General features: G+C 38.9%; 3 protein-coding genes across 5 annotated transcripts in view; all 3 read left to right on the top strand.

Moving 5' to 3' along the window:
• angpt1 (angiopoietin 1) overlaps positions 1-15,240 on the top strand; it is a 48,672-nt gene extending 33,432 nt beyond the window's left edge. Inside the window, exons 7-9 of the mRNA XM_086014416.1 lie at positions 786-952; positions 8,527-8,657; positions 13,075-15,240. Of these exons, the coding sequence (XP_085870542.1) occupies positions 786-952; positions 8,527-8,657; positions 13,075-13,238 (462 nt within the window). The 3' untranslated portion in view covers positions 13,239-15,240. The remainder of the gene's footprint in view (positions 1-785; positions 953-8,526; positions 8,658-13,074) is intronic.
• A 4,748-nt stretch (positions 15,241-19,988) lies between these two features.
• abrab (actin binding Rho activating protein b) lies at positions 19,989-25,082 on the top strand. Of its 2 annotated transcripts, none has more exons than XR_015082185.1 (2): positions 19,989-20,111; positions 24,488-24,605. XR_015082185.1 is itself a non-coding variant. In XM_086014956.1 (2 exons), exons 1-2 carry the CDS (start codon positions 22,840-22,842, stop codon positions 24,969-24,971), a joined length of 1,230 nt encoding a protein of 409 aa, XP_085871082.1. In that variant the 5' UTR covers positions 22,595-22,839; the 3' UTR covers positions 24,972-25,082. The 2 variants fall into 2 exon arrangements, 1 of the variants encoding a protein (XP_085871082.1); XM_086014956.1 differs by lacking the exon at positions 19,989-20,111 and adding an exon at positions 22,595-23,585 and having other exon boundaries at positions 24,488-25,082.
• A 905-nt stretch (positions 25,083-25,987) lies between these two features.
• Positions 25,988-27,091, top strand: LOC147132455 (zymogen granule membrane protein 16-like). Of its 2 annotated transcripts, XM_086014949.1 has the most exons (4): positions 25,991-26,158; positions 26,253-26,305; positions 26,421-26,553; positions 26,667-27,091. In XM_086014949.1, exons 2-4 carry the CDS (start codon positions 26,254-26,256, stop codon positions 26,992-26,994), a joined length of 513 nt encoding a protein of 170 aa, XP_085871075.1. In that variant the 5' UTR covers positions 25,991-26,158; position 26,253; the 3' UTR covers positions 26,995-27,091. The 2 variants fall into 2 exon arrangements, with proteins under 2 accessions (XP_085871077.1, XP_085871075.1); XM_086014951.1 differs by lacking the exon at positions 26,253-26,305 and having other exon boundaries at positions 25,988-26,177.
• Positions 27,092-27,217: the final 126 nt, after the last annotated feature.

Raw genomic sequence — 27,217 nt, forward strand, 5'->3', positions numbered from 1 at the left:
TAATGAGTTTATTAACATGCGTGACCTTAAGTGTAAGAAAGACCTGGAAGATGGAACACATGTATTTATTCAAGTTGATTCAGTGCCAGATTTTTGTAATCAAATCTTTGTAATCAAGTGGGCACTCTCAAGCAAGATACGTCAAATGTATGAATAAGTTCATCAGTATAGTGAGAAATACTTGGTCATAGACATCAAAAGGTATCCTACCGGGCGTGCTTCATTTGCATCATCTTATAATTAAAGTAAATGATGATCATAATGAAGAGCACTATGGAAATAATTTTACATGATTGTATGCAATCACCATGCTCAATTAACGCTGCAATCTCTTAACAGGTAAATTAAAGAAAAAAAGTGTGGGCTGTTTGTGAGGACAAATGTAATTTTCTCAATCTTAAAACTCTGTAATGTTGGTAGTTTTTTCTGAAACATCAACCTAAAGGTTGTGGAAAGAAAAAGCAATTACCGGTATATAATGTCATCACCTCAAACCACTGACAAAGCGTCCCAACAGATTGCTCCAATCGTTTCCACTATCTTCTTCTAGTTCCATAATTGAATGCAATGTTTCTCATCTTACGATAGACACTGACAACTGTGAGCACAGAATAGCTATGGATAACGGATCACATTATTGTAGTTACAAATGTTCTAATTTCCACAATCCAGAGGTGATGTGAGCATGTCACTTTTGAAATAGCAGTTATTGTATTTCAGTGTAAGATTAGCAAATGTGTTTTTCCAGTACCAACAATACTTATTTTTGTCTGCCTTGATTTCAGGGGTTTGGAAGCACATCTGCAGAGCACTGGTTGGGGAACGAATACGTTTACCAGTTGACCAGCCAAAGGCAGTACATTCTCCGCGTTGAACTGACAGACTGGGACGGACACCAGGCCTTCTCACTCTATGATCGCTTTCAAATTGGCAGCGAGAAACAGAACTACAGGTATTGATCACATTACTACAAAGAATATTTTGTGGTGCTTTTGTGAAGCATTTTACCAGCGCCTTTCTCAAATCCAACATTTGTTCTGGAAGAATTTAATAGTGGAGTGCTCCACTATGTGACTAAATGGATGAGGCTTGTTAAAAACCTTTAACATTCCGCTATCCAAACACTTCTTAACATAACAAAATATTTCATCACATTCTATCCAGATTTTTATGTTGTAAGAACCTGGCTATGGAAATCACACGTTTTGGATGAAGAACAGGACTGAAAGTGCATTAAACTGAAGATGCCTTTCTGGCATCACAGGCGCTCGGTTAAATGGTGCATTCCTAAACTGACCTGCCTGTTAACTTTGAGTGCTCAATTCAAGGAGATGATTCAAATAGATACATGCTCAGTTATACAGTATGCTTCCTTCCCAAAAACATTGGAACAGTGAGGCAATTTACTCTATTTGTGCTGTAGACAAAAATAATTGAATCCCTAAATTGGTGTAATAATGGTGTAACGGTTTACTCACTTGACTTCCATACAAAAATACATAGACAGGAAAAATACTTTTTTAAAGTTTCCAGTTTATCGTCGCCAAAATAGGCATCCGTCATAGACGGACCGGTCCGTCACATAGACGGTATGCCCAGCTCAACACATTTACCTGTAAAAAAATCAGCCCTGAAATAACATAACAACATAATCCACAATACACAGTGATTTACGTTTTATATAAGTCAGTGTTAGCCACGAACGCCATCCAGAGAATATATGTTGAGAATTAACCATACTGTTAAAAGATTAGCAGCGACCCTTAGGTGTGTTAACTTTAACGTCAAGTTAACAGCCCGGTTAAAGTTAATAGAGTTTTGAACAAGATAACATGTGGTGCCGTTCAAGTTAAAGGTCGGTTCAATCTACTTAAAGCGGAAGGTAACCCAAACATATTTTTTTCAAGAATATGTTCCCAGCAGGCCCACTAGTTGAAACACGGCATTCTGATTCATTTTGTGTTTGTGGAATATAATTTAAGCAGCAAAATGCACTCATTTTTAGCCATCTCTGGGGGCGGTCATTTTGTCTTCTTTTGACTGAAAATGACATCACAACTGCTCACAACGATCAATCACAGCTCACATTCAGAAAACAGGTCAGCTGTGATTGGTCTTTGTGAGCAGTTATGTCATTTTCAGTCGACGGAAGACAAAATGGCCGCCCCCGAGATGGCTAAAAATGAGTGGATTAACACTTATTCCACAAACGCACTATTTATCAGAATGCCTTGTTTCAACTAGTGGGCTTGCATAGAACATATTCTTGAAAAAAAAAATGTTTGCGTTCACTTACACTCTAACCAGTGGTTAAAAAATAACACAATTTTGAACAACTGGGCCCTGGCCCCCTTATTTGTCTTGCTAATGAGATGCTCGGCTCGTATATTGTGTTACCATCGCCGTTCTGTGAAAAACAATTATGAATTTTTGTACTTTTTTTTTACCATGTTACGGACATCCCATTAACATGAACATTTAAAATAATGACAAAATTTGGACATACGTGTTTTTCACTGGACAGCGATGATTGTTATATTCTCATTTCAGGGAGTCTCAAGTAAACAAAAAGTAATGTTTGTGTAATGGCTTTGATTGATTTTCCACTTCCTGTCTGCTTCACAATGTTTAACAAAAATGAAAATAAGTGCACTGGTTTTCACATTGGTTACATGTGTAACTAGTATAAATAAAGTCAACAGGCAGAACTCACATTTGAAAGGTGTGTGCCTTGAGAGCACGTTTTCTTAAATGAATGATTAAAAATAGGACAAATCTGGGCAGCCACACACACCTGTCAGTCACGTGGTCCAATCTGGCTAAAAATGGGTGGGTTCAAACAAAAGACACTACCGTTTAACCTGTGTATCAGATCCAAATGGAATTACCTGGAAATGAAAACTGAAATTTCTATCCTTTGTCTCATATTTATAGTTTGAAAACCAAAATGTTTTCAGTCTTCAGAATAAATAAAGAGATTTGCCTCATTGCATCATTCTCTGAACACCCTCGATATGTTGCTTTGTTCTTCGCTTACATTACTGATGGAAAAGAATGAGATATGAAACACAGATATATGAAAACAAAGATGGAAATGCTTAAATTGACAGATGAAGTGGAGCGATCATAAGATTAAATTTCTAGGCACAGGAACATTTCCAATCTATTCAATCGTGTTGATCCTGTTATGCAATCCTGTGGAGAGGTCTTTTTGAACACGGATTCAATCCAACTAAAATGCATCACTGTGTTGTCTGTGTAAATGTCCTTTGACAGACGTATTTGATGGTGTGGGGGGGCAGAGTGTTTCTGTTTATTCTTACGGGGGTTAGTGATAACATACGGCGAACTGTGGCAGATGCTTGGGATTCTCAAATATGGAAAATTGCTGCAAAAATCCAAACGTTCCAAGAAATCGCTGGCCTCAACGAAGGGTTCTGACATCTTCACTTCTCAGGTTTTCACAGTAATTCTGGTTCTGTCAGACAAGTCCCTTCGGTTGTGAAAATTGGACAATTGTACCTTAACCTCAACTCTTTCATACTTTTCAGAGAGAAATATTGCTCTGGGTCCCCCAATTGTGTGCGACTATTTGCCTTGTTGCCATGGTTATTTTGGAGAAATGTGTTGTGAGGACAGCCGTTCACCTTGCAAGGCTTTGGTCTTGGAGATTGACTCTTGGAGGCATGTAAAAACAAAAACAAAAAACAGCTTTTTTTTTCTTAATCTTAACTTTACTCTGTGAGTATTATTTTTAGATCACAACAAGAACCTTGTTGAAACTACATCACTCCTTAACGATAAATGACTTTGCTTACAGATACCTTAAAACAAAATCTCTTCAGTCCTGAAAGGGATTCCCAAGAACCTGTGGCTCAGCTTTGCTTAAGTTGGCATGGATTTATTTATCCACTTGTTCAGATGAGGACAGCAAATGATTGACTAGTGGGATGTAGCCTCATAGTTTGGAGTCCAGTTGATTTGCTCATATCTGTTAGTTCCTAAGAAAAACTTTTGGTAGGACACTCGCTCATTGCTTTTCTAAAACATTGGCCAACAGAAACCAGAAAGTGCTGCTACATTATGCGTTCTGGGACCTCTGTGAGTTTGAATGTCATAACTCAGTATTGTGCTTATTGCTATTGATCGAAGGGGATAGTGGTGAGTAATCCAGTCCGCTTTATATTGAGTTAGGGAAGATTATTTTTGGTCCTGTTCAGGTACGAACAGCTATGCTGCGTGGACAAGGGTCAGATGATACCGATACCGATTGATAAGATCCTTATGAGCTACCTCAAATGCAGACAGAGACACTCAGCAAAGAGAAATATGAGCAGTCCAACAATAACCAAGTAAACTCAAGACAACATTCTTGGTATTACTTGCCAAGAGAAGTTTGTGTTCTCGCTACGCATACTTACCATTATTTTTATAGTTTTTTCCCCCCCACTTAGACACAATTTTGTTTAACGACCTATCTTCTTTTAATTTTGTTTGATTAGCCACATTATCCTGCCTTTTCTGTTCTTTGGTATAATTTGTTAGGAAACTGTATATAAATGTAGTAGAATGAATTATTCTAGCTTTTAATTCTTCAACATAAATTGTGATTATTAATGTAGGAAACTGCTTTATTTTAAAATGTAATTACACTAGCAGGTTTGCTGGTTGAATCAAAAATCTTAGTATTTGTAGATTTAAAGTAAATATACTGAGGGTTTTTGTTTTTTTGTTTTTTAATATGGGTACTTCATTTCTTATTAAAAGATTAATTATATATAAATTGAAGCAATTTCGTGCAAAGCTTTTTTTTCTCTCATTTTTTATTGGCCCTTCCTATCATAATAAGCTGTCCTGTCCCGTTGTTGTAAGATTTTATCTGGTGCTCGGAGCAATTTTTTAATGTGTTGTTTTGCCTGTTCAACAGCCCCAATTCTGAATATTTTTAACCTAGAAGCTTATATGAAGTTCAGCGTAATTGTTCTCTTGCAAGTTCAGCGTACGTAAATCGTGGTTGTCAAGTTAGGGTTAGAGAGTTAGGGTTAGGGTTAGGGTTAGAGATTTAGGGTTAAATGGTTAGGGTTAGGGTTCAAATCAAGATTGTGAGTGGGTGAAGCTACTCCATTCTCTGGCAAAGTGACTTGACTGATTTTGTACAGCATATAAAATGGTATTTATTGTTTTGTTAAAACTGGTTAGGTTTGAGTCATAATACCATTAAACATGTTAAAATGAACATTGTCTAATTACAGAGGTCTCAAACTCCAGTCCTCCAGAGCTGCTTTGCTGCATGTTTCAGAAATTTCCCACCTGAAACACACCTGTTTCAAATGATCAGCTCATTACTAGTTGACTGGGACTCCTGCTAATGCGTATTTGATTGTTTTTGATTATTACAAATGTAACGCATCAGGGCACTCTTGGATATGTCAAAAATATAGAGAGGAAAGTCATTTATAAAAAGCATATCATGTGAAAGTTGTGAAAAAGAAAGATTTATTACACTGTAGTTTGCGTTTCAACCAAGTTTCAAAGTTTCATATGAACTTTGTGCAGGGTAGTGCTTGGACTCGTCTTCCTGTATGACAGCAATAACCTCTGTTCGTAATAATGGACCACATGTTAGTAGATCTGGGGCCCCACGTCAATCCCATCCTGCTCTGGTGTAATCCAACACGTTTCTCTTGTGTGTTTGGAGAAACAACTCCAAGAACTGCTTTAGACCTACAGTACATCTCTACATTGAATTTGCGAGCGTACCTTCACTGAGGAAAACGACAATAAGGTTTTAATGATATTTACGAACGTTAAAAAAAATTGGAATGCATACGCTTGTTTCTAATAAAGATTAGAAGGTATACAAACAAACGTCTTTGTTTCAACAATGTTATGTTGCTTTATTTAGTTTGTGTTGGCGATTCAGCTCAGTTTGATGAATATGGTTTTATAACACTGCACGGTGTCGATCGCCGTGACCTAGTTTCACTTGGAAATGGTGTCAGACAAACAATTCGCAGACATCTGATGCCTCCTCTGACCATGTTGGAGTTATTTTCTTTTGTTGACTGGGGTGTATAACTTTGATAGCGCTTAATCTGCCGGTGATAGTACTTTGTTGACACTTGGTAAAATGTATATAGATTACACCCAAACTTCTTCAAAGACATTTGGGATGATTTACAACGACATCGCCAGATGGACACAATAATTGAGCTTGGGTGTGGATCAAATCAATCTGTCTTGATCTTGATACAGTTCCAAACAAACAATGCTGTGGTTTGATGGTTGGGAAACAGCAATTCGACTTTGACCCGATCAAACTTGCAGATGAATGAATCCTTAAACGGCACATTCGTCATTTCATGCTCGTCATCCTCGGCGTAGCGAACTTAACTTGAATACATAGATTTCTCCGCAGTGGGTTTTTTTCACGTTATTATCTGTCTCTACAGTGAAAATGACACAGTGTGTGTGTATACAGACACACATATACGTGTCCCCAACTATTTTTTGGCCACGGTCGTGTTCATACAAGTCTATACTGTTTGTGGCACGGCCCTGTAACTATTCACCGGGGGTTAGAGGTGCCCAATACGTCTATTTGTTTTACTCATTTGCTAGCTTGTGCAATTTAATATTAGCGTTATTAGCGTTGTGTAATGCAACATAAGCATACCTTACCTCTATTTTATTTTTATTTTAAATTATTCGTCATTTAAATTTTAAATGACACGTCTGTTCTTGGCGTTGGATTTTATCAAATAAATTTCCCTCCAAAATGCGACTTATACTCCAGTGCGACTTATATATGTTTTTCCCTTCTTTATTTTTATATTTTATGGCTGGTGCGACTTGTACTCGGAGCGACTTATAGCCCGGAAAATACGGTATTTGTGTCACGTCGTTTGTGCGTCGCCGATTAATCGGGTCATTCAAATGCTGTTGTAACTCTGTTCGCTCACGCACATGTAAACGGGTTTTTAATTTGAACCTAAACGAGAATATCCACTGCATGTAAACGTAGTCTATGTCATTCCCGTCCCCAATATAGTTCCTTATCTTTATCTTTATCACTTCCCATTTTGAGATGAGTCTACTTACAAATTGTGTGCGGAACAAACCCTGACAGGAAGCATAACAGATGTCAGTTCACTTCGTAGTTGTTGGCCTGGTAAATATGGTGAACACTCAGTAAACACAGACACATACTATTTAAAGCTTCCTGTCAAAGTGTCATGCTGAAAATCCTTCTTGATGATGTGTCTTGGCAATTTGTGACTGCAACAGAGATTACAACGGCTTTGTAAAATGGAGAGTATAGAGTTAAAAGTGTAAGTCTGGTCTTTATCAGAGTAGCAGCAGACCTTATTCTTGACACAACATGTTTTGTTACTTGGAATTAGGACTTACTGGCAATTCTGCTCGTAAGTGAGTTGGTATGTTGTCTACTAGGACATCATTTTGAAGACATCTCCTGCCTGCTAAACTGCATTATTTGGAGGCTTGCTTATTATTTGCATACTATTTTCTCGAATACTGCCCAGCAACACAACAGTGTTCAGTTCATGATTATTTAGTATGCACCAAACTACAGGCTCACCCTATTAGTAAACAACTTTAAATTTAAAATTGTTTATATTCCATATCTTTCCATTTGACCACTATATAAATTGTTTCAATGGCCAACAATTCTTTTTTTTTTTTCCCCTAATGTTTTTACTACTGCTCCTTCTACAGATCAATCTTTTACACAGCTGTATAAATAAAGGAGTCTTTTAAAGTTAAATGACTTTCTTTGCTAAAGGGAGTTTACCAGTCTCTCTGAGGTATTCAACCAACTGCAAATTACTCTTACTTGCTCCGTTGGTCATCAACTGTCATACATAAAATTTAACAGAAAATCTATATTTTTTTTAATCATCAAGTGTAGCAAGGGAAAGAGGTCAAAAGGTTCACTACATCTTGTATGCCATGTTGAGATGACAATTTAAGTCAGGCAAATGCATTCTTAGGTCGCATGCTTTGTCGCACTTGACAGGTCGGTTTGGAGAGTGTGAATGTCCTGATCCGTACTCTGGTTTGATTCACCTTTTGTCTGTCACGCTTGGATGAGTTGGGCCAGAGCCTGACACGATTTACCATGCAACGAAAAAGATTAGATTTGCAGACAACATTTTTTTTTTCTGGTAAATGGACCACACATAATACAACCAGGTGTATTCCAGTAGCAAAAATGGGATAAAATCTGATTAACACATCATAAAATGGATTTTTTTTTCTAAAATGTAACATCTGCTTCCAGTGCCCAACTAGTTGTCATTTTATATCCAGTCAATCTTTCTAATGTTGTTACAGGTGGTCTTTATAAACTCATTCACAACACAAAAAAAAAAAAAAAAAAAAAAAACCTCTCAGGAGACATCTCCTGCAGCATGTTGTGACTTTATTGCCTTCCGTCACTCACACTCCTCTTCCCCTCGTCCTCACCCTGATGTGTTTTCATGTCCGACCTCTGATGTCTTTCAGGCTGTTCCTGAAAAGTCACAGCGGGACGGCCGGCAGACAGAGCAGTCTAGTGATCCACGGGGCGGACTTCAGCACCAAGGACATGGACAATGACAACTGCATGTGCAAGTGCGCACTCATGTTCACTGGTGGTGAGTGCAGTTCCAACATTTTAACTTTAACTTTTCTGAATAAATAGCATTTACAAAAAAAAGATGAATAATTGATGATAGAACTGATGGAGCAATGAAGTTACGCCTGATGATTCAAATAAATAATTGAAGAAACTTAGCAAAACAATAAACACAGTTTAAAGGTGGAAGTCAACGCAAATGTTTTTTTTTCTTCAAAAATATGTTCTATGCAAGCCCACTAGTTGAAACGCATTCTGATAAATATTGCGTTTGTGGAATAAATGTTAATCCACTCGTTTCTAGCCATCTCCGTGGGCGGCCATTTTGTCTTCTGTCGACTGAAAATGACATCACAACTGCTCACATGGGCCAATCACAGCTCACATTCAGAAAACAGGTCAGCCGTGATTGGTCGCTGTGAGCAGTTGTGATGTCATTTTCAGTCGACAGAAGTGACAAAATGGCCGCCGCCAGAGATGGCTAAAAGCAAACGCATTTTGCTGCTTAACTTATATTCCACAAACGTAAAATGAATCAGAATGCCATGTTTCAACTAGTGGGCCTTCTGCGAACATATTCTTGAAAAAAATGTTTGGGTTGACTTTCGCTTTAATTGACCAAAAACTCACCTGTCTGCTGCTTTGGGAAGTCCTTATCCTGGACAAAGAAAGAAAAATAGGTTTTGTTTTGTGACCAAAATTTGCATATGGGCGAGTCACCTTAACAAAGAAAATTAACAACAAATATACATTATTAATGTACTCATGAAACATATAGTGCATCCTGGAAATCTACAACTTTGCGTCTTAAATTACTGGCCACTTAGGAAATAATTTAGTGTGTATTTTTTTATTATCATTATTTTTTTTTATATATATATATTAAATTGTACCATTTGTGCCATAAATTGTAATATTGTAAATATTAAATAAATTATATATTTATTTATTTTATATATTATTTATTGTATGTTTTTTTAAATATGATGATTATTATTATTATTATTACAAAAACCAATGCCGTTTGCCATTACCCATGTGCTCCATTGAGTCCATGTTTGGCTTCACAAGTCAGCCGCGATATCCATGCCTTATTTGTTCATGTCTGACCGAACTGGACCTCCTCCTGTAATACATACAATTGGCTTATGTTGCAGTATATACTGTCCACAGCTATTAAGCCACATCCCTCCCATAGTTGCACTGTGGTCGGAAAATGAGCACAATATAAAAATGCTCCGGCACCGCACCAAACGTCAACGTGATTTAAAATGACACGTCTTCTCCTGCCTTGAAAGTGGAACCTAGTGACCCTCGCTGCTCTTTTGCTGCTTTCTGACAGCTAATCAAGCATTTAAAAAAAAAAAAAAAACGTTCCCATCGGTATCGCTACATGTCGTTGTGAACGCATTCGAATAAAAAGAGCTGTCATCGAGTAACCGGACAACACCCTAATGCCGAGTGATTCATTTCTTATTGCCAGGTTCCAAGGTTACCTGACTCAGGACTGGTCCGAATCCAACAGTGCACTCGCTACTTAATTTATGTCCTGCTAGTATAAAAAAACGGGCATGGTATTAGATGATGTAAGTGAGAAAAAAAAAAATACCATTCTGCTACGTAAATGAGCACTACTGATGCTGAAGGCCCTGGGCGGATTAGATTCAACATGGCAGCACATAGATTCTGAAATATGGATTAAAAAAATGTCCAATGTTGTACAACCTCCGAGGTTGTGATGGACAAAACTACAATTCATGAATTGAAAATATACTTTCAGTCACAAGCGAAGCAAGCTTGCATTTTCTCTCCACTGAATCTTTTGTCTCACTCAGCAAAACCTACAAAGTTATCAGAACCAGAGCGCGCTTACCAGACTTGCCTTTGAAGTAATGTTTTAGCTTGAACGCATTATTACACCATGAACTCCTCTGAGAAATGAGCTCAACATCCCATATAAAATTTTACTGATTCTTGTTTCCGGACATTTTCATTCATTTCTCACGAAATGTGACATTGATATTGGCAAGCAAACGTGTTCAAATGAATCTCCTTCTTAAGCCAGCGCTATGGAATTCCAAACAGTTTTGTCAGCTAGTTGTCCCACAATTTTGTGTGTGCACATTGCTCACGATGAAGCGGTGAACTTTTGGCATCACTGCGATGAGCACTAGCAACAAGGGCAGCGCATTCCCAGTGATGGCTGACAAGCCTTGTGAAATGTCACAGGCCAAAGTGGTGTTCAGGTCTGACACAGAAGGGAGCCGTGTGACACATGCCATGCCTTGCATATGTTCTATATCGGACTGTATCAGCAAGAGAGAGTTCACCGGCTACAGATAGATGTGAACGTCGCATTGCTGATATATAAAATACAGTTTTATGGCTTTCATATTTATCTCCCAATATGTTGGATTCTTACGATCGAATGTCTTTCTCTTAATAGCAGAAAAAGATGTGATGAATTGTGTCACCTTGAGAGTGGAATAACATTTTCCCATGCCACCACCACGCAGTTATCCCCAGTGTAGCGAGTGTACAAATACTTGTGCTTTAAATAGAGTGAGGTACCAAAAGAGTTCAGCAACAGGTAGTGGGCTTGATAATGACCCCAGTGGCAGTAACACATTGAACGGTAGAGGTTGAATAGAGTCAAGTATTGCCACACGGAGACCCAGGCTATTTGCATGTCAGTATTTTTAGTTTAAAAAAGTCAACAAGCCTGAAATGTTCATTCATTTTCATAGTTTGTTTGAACTACTCAAAATAATTAATGCCTTGCTCACGGCAGGAGTGGCCATCGGGCGCGGCGGGCAAGTGCCCGGTGGGCCTGTGTCTTCAGGAGGGTGATGCGGTGCAGTTAATTAATTTTTCTGATTTTTTTTGTTTGAGAATGTGCTTATTTTTTAATAATAGTTTGCCTCTGTTTACAAAATAAAGACTATATTGAACCAATCAACATAATTGGAAGAGGTAAGGTAAGAATGTCAGGAGTGACACTGGCCAGGTGGCGCATCTAAATGTGATCTCAAATAGAATTCTCTATGTTTTTTGAGGAAAAGGCACTTGGCTTCACACCATAGCAAACAATCAGCATGGCTGGGAAGTCATTTTTTATCCTACAATCCACAGTCATGGTTTCGGGAAATAAAACATTCATATCCACAATCTTGCTCAATACATTCATAATACAAGCAGGAACAAACCTGAAATAAAAAGCAGAATTTTGAAGAATTACGAAATTCTTGAGTCATTGCAGTTTTTAGATTTGAATGAGCCAACAATTTCTGTATGCAAAATGGTGTTGGTGACAATTACTCTGATTGGTTGTTAGCTAGCAGGTGCAAATCAGTGCATGAGATAGAAGCTAAGCAATAGAAATGGAAAAGAAAAAGCCATCATGTATATTTAATAGGGATGTAACGATTAATGGAAAAGCCATCTAAAATCGATTCTCCCCAATTAATCGATTAATCGATCCGATTAATCGAAAATGAAGTTGCTTAAATACATCTAGAAAATGATGTCTTGAAAAGTTTTTTCATTCCAGATGCATAGCACGTTTTGAATGTTGATCAAATTATGCTTTTGCGCCAGTCGTCATTGCGTATCGCGTTTGTGGATGGCTGCAGAACCACACTAGTGCACAGAGACAAGCATGGTAGCAATTTTTTAAAAATCAAATTGAAAATCGAATCGAATCGGGCCTTCAGTGAATCGTTACATCCCTAATATTTAAGCTCTGCTTGTATTATGTGTGTGTTGAGCAAGGTTCTGGATAGGTCTAAATTTTATTGAATGAATGCATGACCTACATGTACATGTGCACGAGTACTTCAGCCCAGCTCTGGCCTTGCTCAAGAGTACCTCAACAGTTGCCAGAAACTACACAAGCATCTCTTCAACATCTTGTCGCTATTCGAGCAAGACTTGAACGTTGACCCGCTGGCTCCCAAGCCCTTACAGATGAAATGTTAAATGGGATTTACTGTTTATTCAAATTCATTGCCAAAAATCATACACATCTGGATCATTACCCTTCGGATAATGACGTCGCAGATTCTTGTCCAGAATACACAAGGCCAATTTGGATCAGCTTGTTTGTGATTTTCCCTGCTCTCACAGCTGATTTGTTTTGTATAGCACACAGCTCCAGTTTTTATGACAATGCACAATACTATCTTATTGAATAAATCTATGACAGCAAATGCATTTATGTACAGAATTTTGGTATCATCTACTAGCATATTGAAGTGCATAAAAAAAAAAATCCAGATGTCGAATGGGACGGACTGTGGTCGTCTTGGTTTTCAGGACATAAGCTATGTGTGGATTCTTATTGAAAAACGAGCATTTTTGGTAGGATGACAATTCAACCAGGTTCATAATATATAACAAATACTATCAACATTAACGTCTTTATGTTCTCTTTTTAGGTTGGTGGTTTGACGCTTGCGGTCCATCCAACCTTAACGGCATGTACTTTGTGCAAGGGCAGCACGTGGGGAAGGTAAACGGTATCAAGTGGCACTACTTTAAGGGCCCCAGCTACTCACTACGAGCCACGGCCATGATGATCCGCCCGCTGGAATTCTCCTAGCCGTTAAACCGCCAAATGGCTATTTAGCACATTAGTGGGACCGCTTCCAGTTTTGTCCTCATCTCATTTCACCCGCCATGCTTCGTAACCTTTTCCTCCGCAACGAACCGAGAAGCAGCCACGGGGGAAGAAAACAAGAGGGAGGCATGATTTATGACCCTGAGCAGATGAACGCACTTGTAATTATTTAAGGACACTATAAGTCAAGTGTGTTTATCCCACACTGGGAATGCGTGCACGTTTTCAAAACACGCATCAGGAAAATGAGGATTTGTAAGAACGAGGACGTTCCGAATAGGACGGAGCGATGGGTGGCAGAGCGGCGAGGACTCACAAACTGCAGGACGGAACTGACCTTTTATGCTCTGAGGACACAACTCACATAATTTTGACGTTTTTGGTATCGAATCGTTGCTCACAGAAAAGTGCCTTAAATTGTTATCGCGGTGTCAAGTATTCATCTCGTATGCCAACTGTGTACAAATATCCACCATCACATGAATGTCTTTTACAGTCTATATGTTCATTATGAATGAGAAGCACGCTCAGTTTAAAGGCGACCTTTATTTTATTGATGATATCCAACTGCAAGGCATTGATGATTGTTTTAAGTTTTGATGTGTTGTGGGATCCACTTCAGAAGTGAACGATTAGACCCGTCCAAACAATTTCTGAAGGAGTATTAGGGCCATAGTGGAAAGAGGGGGCGGGGCGTGGGGGAGGGGGGGGGGGATAGTGAAAGTAACATTTAAAATGCGGATTTAAAATTTCCCTCAAGAACCTATATCCAATCCAAGGCCATCCGAAGATGAGTGACAATACCCAACAGAAGAGAAATGTTCGGTCCGTGTAATTTGATTAGTACAGTCACATTTAAAGCGGAAGTCAACCCAAGCGTGTTTTTTTCCAGAATATGTTCTATGCAGGCACACTAGTTGAGACGAGGCATTCTGATTAATATTGCGTCGGGGGGGGGGATATGAGTTACGCATCAAAATGTACCCGCTTTAGCCATCTCAATGGCGGCCATTTTGTCACTTCTGTCCACTGAAAATGACATCGTAGTTGCTCAGGTAACGACCAATCACAGCTCACCCGTTTTTTGAAGCTGAGCCATGATTGGTTGCTATCTCGTCCCCGAGCAACTGCGATGTCATTTTCAGTCGACAGAAGTGACAAAATGGCCGACCCCTGAGATGGCTGGATTCTGCTGCCTAACTCATATTCTAAAAACACAACATGAATCAGAATGTCTTGTCTCAAACTTGTGGGCCTGCATAGATCATAGTCTCGAAAAAAAGATATGTTTGGGTTGACCTCCTTTCTAACTGTTTATGTTGCTGATGATTTGACAAAACAATTGGAAAATGTTGCTTTTATTTCTGCATATGCTGGGACTGGGACTTAAAGAATGTCAGTCACCATTCAAAAATTATAAGGGCTTATATTAAGCTGGCTGCCATGTTTGCAAATTAAATAGGCCTGTGATGGGTCATTTCATCTGTCCTGTATCATCATAATGTCAACTCTAACTGAGGAAAAGCAAAGGTTTTTTTTAGAGACATTAGCATGACACTTCATCTGAATGGGGTTGGATATGAGGCATGTCAATAAATTCATTGTTCCAGCAAATTATTCACACGAACGAACATTTCATAACGTTTACCTTACGACAACAGAATGTGTCTGGATTCATGGAAGGAGCATGTAGGAAGAGAGAAATATGCATTAGGTGTGTCTGGAACATGTAACGCTACCACTGACTTGTTCGTATAATATTGGATCATTGAATGTGTTTATGTATAAATCAGCTTTCCAGAGGAAAGCTTTTTTTTTTTTTTTTTTTTCTTAACAAAATGAAGATAACACAAGAGAAGTGTGTCACTGATAACTCTGCTTTTACCTCATTAAACAGTAGATTTGCTGATTTATTTAAACATCTTTTGTAACGTGGTCAGTGTTGTGTTGCTACCAAATAAAATGTGATGCACTAAGATTATAATCTTTGCTTGGACTGGACTTTTTATACCACATAAATTGTTTGATTTGTTTTTTTTTGTTGTTTTTGCCATCATATAAGTGTGCACACAATGTGCCAACTACTTACTGATGGAAGAATGAAAACCACATCTGGCTTTTTCTTTCTCTTACAAGGTAAGCTATGTCACTTTTGTCATAGTTCTTTAAAAACAGAGATATACCCTTCAATTCAAGATGTTTACTGTATTTACTACAAACATCAAAACAAGCACAAAACTGTTTTTTCATGTTTTTTTTCCTTCCGTCTCTATCCCGCTCCCTCCATTGTGCTCCCTGTGGCTTATTTATAGTGCCCAGGCTGATTACAAAATTATATCCAAAACTGTTTTCTGCTGTGACAGTGCGACCAGACAGTTGGCAGAATAGCGTAAAAATAGATATAAATGTGTAGCTATAGTTTTGCAAGGAGTATGTTATATATCATTATGTAATGTGAAATGTTTCAAAAATGTTCATCTGAATTAGATGTAGGGATGTAACGATTCACTCAAGCCCCGATTCGATTCGATTTTCAGTTCCCGATTTTTGATTCGATTCGATTTTTTTTTAAATTGCTACCATGCTTGTCTCTGTGCACTAGTGTGGTTCTGCAGCCATCCACAAACGCAATGCGCAATGATGTTTGGCGCAAAAGCATAATTTGATCTACACATTCAAAATGTGCTATGCATCTGCAATGAAAAAACGTTTCAAGACACCATTTTCTAGATGATTTTAATCAACTCAATTTTCGATTAATCCGGGAAAATCAATTTTAGATCCATTTTCGATTAATCGTTACATCCCTTTGAATGAATTGCGCAAGATTGTGGATATAAATGTTTTATTTCACAAAATCATGACTGTGGATTGTAGGATAAACAATGACTTCTCAGCCATGCTGATTGTTTGCTATGGTGTGAAACCAAGGAGCTTTTTCTAAAAAAACATAGAGAATTGAGATTTTAGATCGATTTTCGATTAATGGCTTTTTATCTAATTGATTGATCATAGTAAATCTATTTGAAATCGATTAATCGTTACATCCCTAATTTGATGCGATGCTTCTATTTATGGTTTATTCAGCTTGATAGATGTCAAAATAAAACGTTTACACAGTCAAGATTTTAAAAAAGCACTGCCTTCCTATTTCTATTCATGATGAAAAGTTTAATTGCAAATGTCCTTCATTTTATGTGTAGTGTATCTATTGCATGCATCCATTTTTCCACACCACTTGTCCTTATTGGTGTCATAGGTGAGCTATCCCAGCTGACGCTGACAAGTGGTGTTCACCCCACACTGGTTGCCAGGCGATCTCAAAATATAAACTGACAAACAACAATTTGTTCACACTCATACACACCTTTGGGCAATCAAGTGTCTTCAGTTAACTTAAAATGCATGTTTTTGGAAGGTGAGAGGAATCAAACATGCTTGCCTTTGCCCCACTAAGATGTCTTGTCAATCATGTGCTTGAAATGTTGACAACATTCATTATATGATGTCTGCACTGTTTGCAGCTGCATCCTTGGCGGTATTCTTGTTTTCGCGCTTCATATCATAAAAAAATAGCCGTCTAGCTCATCAGCAAGGGTGCAATTGCACATCCAGCAACAATAGCTAAAGTTGGCCGACCAATACATAGAAAAAAAAATGTTTTTTTCCAGTCAAACCAGATGACACAAAGCTAGCTTCCTTGTTGCACACATCACAGAGTTTCAAACGGTTTAAGTACATAGGTGCCAATGACGGCTTGCCAAAGTGCCAAAAAATGCTGTCGTGACTTGTCGTGCCTCGTCATTGTTGAGATTCCAGGGCCTAAAATAAGGTTAAACAAATTACAGCAGCCTGCAAACAACGATGCGGCCCTCAGCACCTGTACTGACCCAACACCCATGGCGGAATGTCTTGAATAGTGGCTGAGGCAGTGAAGTGTGAAGAGCTTCCATACAAGTTGGCAAACAAGCATTTGGCCTTTGTTGGTGTCAGGAGACGCTGCTGCCGCTAAACTTGCCCCTCCGTGTGTGCACCGAGACCATTTACAGCCTCATTGCATTTGTGTAAATGGATTACTTCCTCTCAGATGAAGAAAAATGGTACAATGGGACTTAGTAGGAGCAAATATCAGCCAAGAAATCGATCTTTTGACTGTTAAAAATGGGCACACAAGCTAAACTCACCTTTTAAACCCTACTTTGAAGCTATGACTGTTTCAAAACCAGGGGTCACACATTCTAGCATTTGAATTTTTACTCAATTTTATAGCTACCGTTTAAAGTCAAGCCAAACCTTCCGTTGGATCCCTGACTGCTTTAAAACCCGAGGTCAACTGAATTTTGGGACAGCTATCAAAAAGTGACTGTACTCTCCTTGTGAATATTGTTGATTTGTTATCGTTCTCAAACAAAACATTCACTTCTTTGGATGGATGTCAGCTAATCAATCAACATTAAATGTTGAACCCACAAAGAAATTTGTCTGCCTATAAATATAGCATGCTCGCCAGTGCAAGATGTTGACTTGGGCTACGGTCAGCAGTTTAAATGTTAGATATACTTGGAACAAATTACAGGAGTCACCCAGGCAACTGGGCCAACATTTCTTGAATACTTTGATATACGACATTATGCTAATGCGTTTTAACAGTGAACGGAATTCCCATTGGCTTTGACTGCAAACGCCTCCACGCAAAAACAAATATTAATCTCGCGTTAAAACAACTGAGGACACTTTTTGGTCGTTCATTTACTGACATTATAGCGAAAGTCAACCCAAACATATTTTTTTCAAGAATATGTTCCCAGCAGGCCCACTGGTTGAAACACGGCATTCTGATTCATTTCGCGTTTGTGGAATATAAGTTAAGCAGCAAAATGCACTCGTTTTTTGCCATCTCTGGGGGCGGCCATTTTGTCTTCTTTCGACTGAAAATGACATCACAACTTCTCACAGCGACCAATCACGGCTGACCTGTTTTATGAATGAGAGCCGTGATTGGTCCTTGTGAGCAGTTGTGATGTCATTTTCAGTCGACAGAAGACAAAATGGCCGACCCCTGAGATGGCTAGAAACGAGTGGATTAACACGTATTCCACAAACGCAATATTTATCAGAATGCCCCGTTTCAACTAGTGTGCTTTCATAGAACATATTCTCGAGAAAAAAAAAATGTTTGCGTTGACTTCCACCTTAAACATGAGCCCATCAATGCTGATGTCTTTCAGCCTGTCAACCAAAGCTGCGGACTCCGTCGTGCTTGAAACCATTAAGCAGTTATCAGTGACACGGGGAAAGATTTTGAACATTAAACAGCACTATTCATAGCTTCAACAACCGTAAACACTTGCCATTCTAGAATGCTTTTGTTTCACCATATTCCTTCCTCTTCGGCTTCCACCCTCCTCATAGTGTAAAACGCAGTCATGGAGGCTGTCATATAAATCTAAACCAGGAACTTTTAACTTACCCTCAAAGTCTAATGAGTCCATCTGGTTTCAGTAATGCTCCCTGTCCTCTTGTTGGACTCTTAACTGGTGACCGTGACCCTTCCAGCCTCTTGGTTGGTCCTCTCTGATCCATATTTTGATTTAATTTGTCCGACAACCTAATTCTTCTTTTTGAGGGCCAAAGAATAACACATCACTTATTTATAAGTGGATAATACAGAGGCTTACTTTTGCTTGCTGAGGTCAGCTTGAGAAAAAGTACATGGCATCGTTATTTTGCTTCGAATTTAATGCAGTAAATTACCCCTGCTTTTGTCCTTAAAAACACAGCAGACCAGAGTAGCAATTTTCTTTCCATCTACTAGTTTTCCATATCATGTATTCCCATTGGTCGTGGATGAGCAGTTGGGTTAAAAATAACAACATTTTTGGGTCAAAAGTGGACCGATCCACAAGTTGGGTCAATTTGACCCGACTTTCTTGGTTGTTTTTGCAGAAAACAACCCAAAAATGAGTAGTTTTGTACAAAACAATGCAAGAAAGTGGGTCAAATTGACACAATTTGTGTACCAGTCCATTTTTGACCCACAATTTTGTTATTTTTAACCCAATTATTTTTAGTGTACTTTGGACTGGTTAAAAGCAATCACAAGGCACATATATACAAACAAACTTTCACGCCCCAAAAATGTTACTGTTCTATTTTTGGTTCATGCTGATTTAGTTGGAAAAAGTATCTAAAAACATTATAATGATTATGCAAAAAAAAAAAAAAAAAAAAAATTAACACACATGAATCCCCTCATATGCTTCAGTGCTCTATATTAAATATAAAATGTGCTTAAAATGACCCCCATTTCATTTATCTCACTGCCCTTCTTGCCTCCAAAGTAGAATAGCTGCATTAAATCCTTACTGTACAGTGTATGGAACATCATTTTTTTCCCCTTTTTAACATAAATGTAATAACATTTTTAAACAATTAAATATGGTTTTGATTGGCCTCTGATTTGAAAACTAGCTAATTGTCATAGTCTGTCTTTTGAGTTTGGTTTTTGACTTTAGTTTCATGTTTTTCCTTGCGTTCCTTGTGTCCGTCTCTCATTAAGTTATTGAGTCCACCTGTGCTTGTCATTCCTGGTGTCTTGTCCAGGTGTTCCTCGTTGTATCGTCAACTTGCCTGCACTTTCTTTCAGTCCTTGTTGGTTGATTGTGGTTTGTTATTTCGTCAAAGTCAAGTCAAGCTAAGTCAAGTCCTAGTTTGTTTTGGTCCTTGTTGTTTTGGTATTATGCCAGTACCTTGTTTGCCTGTTTATTTTCTTTAAATTAAATACTTCATGTTGATTTTTGGGTCCTCTACCTCGTACTCCTGACAGCTAATCGTCAATGTGTTGTCTGTATGTAGGTGATTATGCATTTATTTGAGGTCACAGTCTTAACAGCCCTCCAAAAGATACCATAACTATGTGGCCTGCGATTTATAAAAGAAAAGAAAAAAAGAAACTTTGAACTTCCTTAGACCACCCAGTCCATTTGACCAAAGTCACACTAATGGAAAACAGTATATGCACAAGTGTACTCTCTGCGTACAGATACAACCAGAAATAACCTTTTGTTTTTTGTGTGTTTTATTATCCTATGAATGGACCAACTAAATTCCAGGGATGTCCAGCTCTCTCTGCCTATCTGTGACTTTTTCTTTTGTCTCTCTGTATCTGACTCTCCGTCATCAGCGGGTTCTCTCAGTTCGCCTTTCGGCTCCGTTTGAGAGCCCACCATGTTGCGCAAAAAGTACTAAGACGTTGAACTGTTGGAAGTCTGCATTTAACGTTTTAGAACAGGTCAAATTAAGTTCACATTAAGTTGTGGCGCATGTATGTTCATTCTGAAATTTCACCCAGAAGCATACTGATCCCATAATGACACTTTAGTGACCTCTGCTGGTGACATGTTTTCCTCACAAAGCACAGGCTCTGCAAATTAACTGAAATGTTTGTTTCCAGATGAATAATATCCACTACGGCTATTGAAATGTATATTTAACGTTATGAAAAAAATGAAACATGCTTCAAAAGTGACATCATAATTTCCAATCCAGCCAACGCTTTTCTCAGCATAAAGATGCTATCGCTATGCTCTTAATATAGTACTGTGGTGTCTTTTGTTATCATACTACCACAAAATGTTTGGAGGAAATAGTGAAGGGATTTTTTTTTTTTTTTTTGTCAAAGAAAGATGCTGTCATCACTTCATTCGTTTGAATACATTCCAAAGTGAGTTGTTTACTTTCAAAAAAGTCAAGAAGGCATGGAAAATAACAACTTTATATCACTGCATGCAAGGAAAATGTCTTCATGTGAAAGGCATTAACAATTAGAAGCAAGTAGTAAAAAGGGTCATATGTACTACTATTACTCATACTTGTAATTAAAATATAGTTTTTCACTGATAGTCTGGCAGGTTTAATTCAAAATCATTCATCTAGCATGTCCATGAATGCAGACCCTATAGCCCAATAGTGGATTGTCAAATGTCAGCTGTCTAATTATCACATTTGTCACTTTCCAAGCACCAGTTGCACACCTCGTTTATACTATATAATGTTGTAAATGTCGTGAATATCGTATGTTGTGACTCCTGACTTAGCTGAGTTGTCCTCCATAAGAAAGTTCTAATACGGCTCCAGCACCTACTACTTGATGCAGGGTGTTTATGAAGGAAGTTTTTGTTTGTGATTTATAGGAATAAGGAAGTTATGAACTTGCTGTGGATACAATGTCATGACGAAACTAGTACATGCATATCTTAGGTGAGCGTAATGGAATGTGAACTATTGGAAATATACCACAAAGACGAGGCGGTTTGATACAATTGTGTTGAAAATCAAACTTTTTTTTTTGTCATGAGTGGTTCTATTTTATACTTATGAACACCGTGCATGAGACAAAATATTATATCACAAATGTGGGATTTGATGAGTTTTGCTTGTTTGATGCCTGATGAGTCACTCTGATCCCCCATGACAGACTGCCAACAGCTGCAACGGTGCATTCGCCGTATCTATTTATAAGACTCAGTCTCCTGGATAAAAAAGCATTAGAAATGCACCTACAGTGTAGTCTCTTGAAAATATAAAACACATGCACTAAAAATGTTCAATTCCGTTTTCTTACAATGCACGTAGTGTTCAAAAATGTTTCTTCCCTGCTCTTGTTAATGAACTGTGCACTGTGCACACTTGGGTTAAAAATTAACAAAATTTGGGGTCAAAAATGGACCGATCCACAACTTGGGTCAATTTGACCCATCCACAACTTGGGTCAATTTGACCCATCCACAACTTGGGTCAATTTGACCCAACTTTCTTGGTTGCCAAAAAATGGCTAGTTCTGTACAAAACAACCAAAATTGGCTGTTTTTTTACAAAACAATGAAAGAAAGTGGGTCAAATTGACCCAATTTGTGTATCAATCCATATTTGAAACAAAATTGTGTTATTTTTAACCCAACTGTTTTTAGAGTGTGATCTAATCTGCATTGCAAGATGAAACCGCTTCGTGCATTAGCAGGGGGTCCTCGCCTGCTCTGCGTACCGCTTCCTTTTTCTTTGCCTCATGGTGCGTGTCTTTTCCGTCAATGCAGTGTCTCTCACCTTTACCTAAGGAGTTCCTTTGTGACTGAAAATTCTTAACATCTTGTATCTTTGAATGTCATGTTCAAAATAGACATTCCAATGACTTCCCCTTTACCCTGTTAAAAAGTTACAAGTTCAAAAGAGACAAGATCAACACAGCACTTTCACTCACTTAAAAGGGCGTATAATACAAGGACGCATAAAGTTATGTATGTTTCATAGCCTCAAGATTGGTCTGCATTCACTCTGAATCTAGTGGCCTGCTTCAGTGTTGACATCGGGCAAGAAGCACTGAAATCTGTGATGAAACATGACTCTGTGTAGGGGTGAGCAGTGTCGGGCAAAGGTGCCTGGAACGGAACCACTGGAGAGCTTGACAGCTTTCAGAGCAGGAGCTGCAACTGGAAGGGTTGGCAGCAGAGTGTTTACGAAGGAAGAAAATATCGTTAGAACCTGAGTATATTTCTGCCTTGAATTTGTTTTCACAACCTGTGGATTGATGGCGAACCAGCAAACGGGCCGAGCCTCTCTATGGAAAGCGTCCGCCAAGAAGCTTCGGGCCATCGGGACGGTGTGCGGCCTGGCAAAAAGCTGGCAGCAGTGGATATCAGAGAATGAGAGGAAGCAGGCTGCCGAGCCTTATGGATGGTCTCCATGGCAGGGAGACTCAACAGAGGAACCCCAAAAGACTTGGATTCCTAAGAAATCCATTCCCGGCCAAAAGACGGAGGAATCTCTTCATTACGTGGTTGCTTCGAAAGTGGTATCCGACCCTTCAGATTTGCCTCAAGGTAGGACCAAGGCTGAAGATCCAAACGACTCTGAGGTACCAATGATTTCATCCTCGATCAAGATGAAGCTGGTGATGAAGACTGTTACCAGCGGGCTGCAAGAGAGAAGAGCAGGAGTTACGTTGTTGGCAAAGAGTATTGCAAAAGGAGGATCGGGTGAGGACCCGGATAGGTTGCTCGAGACAATTGACACTCCTAATCGCCAAGGAAAGTGTTCCAATGTTGTCCTATCACTAACCCAAACTGGGATACAGGTGGAAAATGAGCAGATGCCCGGAAAAGAAGATGGCCCAAAAGAGGAACAGATTCTTAGTGCCGATCCAAAGGACGATAGTGGACTTTCTCGATTAGAAATGGAAAGACCAAACTTAGACAATGAAGCATCCATAAGTACCTCAACGAAAGTTTATGATGGAGAGTCATCAGTTAAAATCAAAAGGCCGCAAATCCTAAAGTGAGTAAAAGATGTTTGCAGACCTTTTGTGTAATGAGATTACAATATGTGGATACTTGTGTTTGACTCAAATGAATGGGGCGCTAGTTAGAGGTTCATCTTCCATCCCTGACCCTGGGTACCCTTCTGCCCTCGTCCCTCCGTCCTTATTCATAAAAATTATCATTCTCCGACCCTATCCGTCCTCGTCCTTTTAAAGCGTTTCCCTCCTTGACGGACGAACCGTTCCGTCCCTGGGACGGAACGCTCATCTCCTGTGCTAGTAACTCAGTCAGCAAGGTCTTGACCGAGAACTAAAATAGACAACTGGTTATTGGCGATATGGCAATCTGCCTCCTGAGAAGGTACAAACATCTCATATAGTACAGAACCGTGATTCATATTTTGGATCAATCAAAAACCAGTGGCCGAGACTCGCCCACTTGTGACATCTTTCGTCAGAATCCAGCGCACTGTGAATGTGCGGTGAAGGCTCGCACAGTTCGGTTGATCCCAATCCAGTCCAAATGATTCGGTGCCTGTTGTAATGGAGACTCATCGGAGGCCGAGCGTCCGTTTGCAACCTTCAATGGAAAAGTGCCTCTACCGTGATTAGTCTGGGAATAATCCTGAAGTGATGACTACAAGAACAAATCCTTCTCAACAAACATATAGGAATAAAATTACTAAAAAAAGGTCTACCATTGAATCATTTGATACTCCCAAGGAACCCTGAACCACAAATGTTGTTTCCTAACAGTCTGACCTTTTCATGTCTGCTTTAACATTCAGCACAAAGTATGAAAACAAAACAAAAAAATAAAGCTGGTTGAAATAAAAAAAGAGTCTGGTTTAGTGGTTTAGTTTAGCTTCCTGTGGTATTACATAAAGCATGTAATCCTGTAATCTTACATCCTTTTCAGGTCCGGAAAGGAAGCTGTGGATGCCAAGAAGATCAATGCTCTCTCCAAGAAATACAGCTCTGTTGGGAATCTCAAGAGCCGCTGGCAAAACTGGGCCTCGGAACACACTGATAACCAGAAACTAAACCCCTTCAGTGAATACTTTGACTACGAATACTCCATGTCCCTCCGTCTTCAAAAAGGTCAAGATGGATACGGACGGCCCAAGGAGGGCACTAAAACAGCAGAGAGAGCGAAACGAGCTGAGAAACACATCCATGGCGAGATCTCCGATATGTGTTACGTGATCAGAACTATGGCTGATCCCGATCAAGACGGAAAGACGCGAGTTACATTTGGAGAACTGTTTGACAGATATGTCCGTATCTCTGATAAGGTGGTGGGGATTCTAATGAGAGCCCGGAAACATGGGAAAGTCCACTTTGAAGGGGAAATGCTGTGGCAAGGACAGGATGATGGAGTGATCATCACTCTCCTGGTGTGATCCACTTTGATCCAGTAATGTGTAACAGCAGCAAAGCTATTGTAATTGCAAAGCAATTTAGATTACTCTTTTTATATACTTTTGTCATGGTGATGGAACAATGGCTTTTAAAGCGGAAGTCAAAGTAAACATTTTTTTTTCAAGAATGTTCTATGCGAGCCCACCATTTGAAACAGGGCATTCTGATAAATATTGCGTTTGTGGAATAAGTGTTAATCCACTCGTTTTTAGCCATCTCCGAGGACGGCCATTTTGTCTCCTGTCGACTGAAAATGACATCACAACTGCTCGCAACGACCAATCACGACTCGTATCAGATCAAAACAGGTCAGCCGTGATTGGTCGTTGCGAGCAGTTGTGATGTCATTTTCAGTCTACAGAAGACAAAATGGCCTCCCCCAGAGATGGCTAAAATCGAGTGCATTTTGCTGCTTAATTTATATTCCACAAACGCAAAATTAATCAGAATGCCGTGTTTCAACTAGTGAGCCTGGTGGGAACATATTCTTGAAAAAAATATGTTTGGGTTGACTTCCGCTTTTAAATAAATGCCCCCCAAAAAAGCCAAGTTTTCAGTTTAGTTTTGTAAAAACTAAAATGACAATTTCAGAATTTTTTGTTACAATTCAAGGTGAAAAAGAGCTGAAGAACAATTCATATATACATTGCTTGTACTCATAAAAGGGGTAAGAATAATGCAAGAAATCGAAATAAAAAATACAATTTGGTCGTTTGGTCATTATCTGAGTCCTGAGCAACTTCGATGTCATCTTCAGTCGACAGAAGTGACAAAATGGCCGCCCCCTGAGCTAGCTAAAAACGTGTGGATTTCTCAATGAGTCATAAATATACATGAGTGAGGAGTATGGATGTTACCAGTAAAATATGTCAAAGTGACACAAAAAAAATGCAGGCAGGGCAGGTTCTACATGTATAACAGATTAGCAGATAACGATTTAAAACATACCTGGAACATTTTTTTAAGGAGTTAGTTCCTCCTCCATCTATTTGTATCTCCACATCGACTTGAAGGAAGTGGCAGTAGAAAAGGATGCCATTATAAATTGACAACAAAGTAATCTACTCTTCGCAGTTCATCCGGACAGACTGGAACTTCCTTACATGAATACAGACTTGGTCTGAGGGATTAATGAAAAATTCTTTTTTCTGCATTCCTGTATTAAAATGTAATGCAAAATCTAGAAGGTAAGGCCGACTTTTGTTTACCAGACATTAGTAATGAATGAGTTTTTTTTTTTCTTCTATTTTCTGTTTTCACAGAATGATTTTACCGGTCTTTATTGCACTTCTCTCAATATCTGCTTTGGCTGACGGTAAATCTGCACATTAAGACTGGACTAAGTGATATTTTTCTTACCTTACTTAGAGTAGTTGTACATCTACCTAATGTTCTTCAATAAATCGTTTTTTTGTGTGTATTTTTTGCAGAACGACCTGACGCCCAATACTACTCATATTCCCCTCATGTTGGCTCGGGAAAAGGCACCTCATATGCCATCACCGCCAGTGGGCGGATTACAGGTGTTCGGATGTGGGAGGCCAACAATAACTTCATCTACGGGTGCATAAGTAATTTATATGGAACAACATAATCAGTAGTGAATATTAACTCTCATCACAGTACAGGGAAAGTATATAGATACAAAGTGTTTTAATTGATTTTATCTTCATCAGCTTCCAATTTCGCTATGACCACACATGGACCGATGTGACGGGCCGCAAGTTCGGCGAACTGCAGGAGATAGAGTTGTTTGACGATGAGGTCATTGTGCAGATCTCTGGAAAATATACACACTTCATTCAGTCTCTGGTGTTCACGACCAACCTGGGTCGTTCCCTCTACGCGGGCAGGCCTTCGGGTCACTCATTCAACATGTACCCGGACAACGAGAAGGCTGAACTGCGTTTCATCAGCGGCCGGTTCCAAGGTGCCATCACCTCCATTGGGGCACACTGGGGTGTTTTTTCTGAACCTTATGGAATAAATCGCAAGTACTTGTAATGAACTGCATTGGACATACACTGAAAAAAATGGTGTGTTGAATTGACTCAATTTTATTTTGTCAAGTGGTTGCAGAAAATAAAAACCTTTGGCCCAAGATACTTTTTTCAGTAGTCCAGAAAATGAAATAACATTGATCCAGGTGATTTTTTTAAGTCCATTTAATTCACCATAAAAAAAAATAATCTATGTATTTTTACTGAGTATCAATAAAATGTTGTCT

Source organism: Filicampus tigris, chromosome 18, assembly GCF_054856515.1.
Source record: "Filicampus tigris isolate MCC_2025a chromosome 18, RoL_Ftig_1.0, whole genome shotgun sequence".
Taxonomy (NCBI): Eukaryota; Metazoa; Chordata; class Actinopteri; order Syngnathiformes; family Syngnathidae; genus Filicampus; species Filicampus tigris.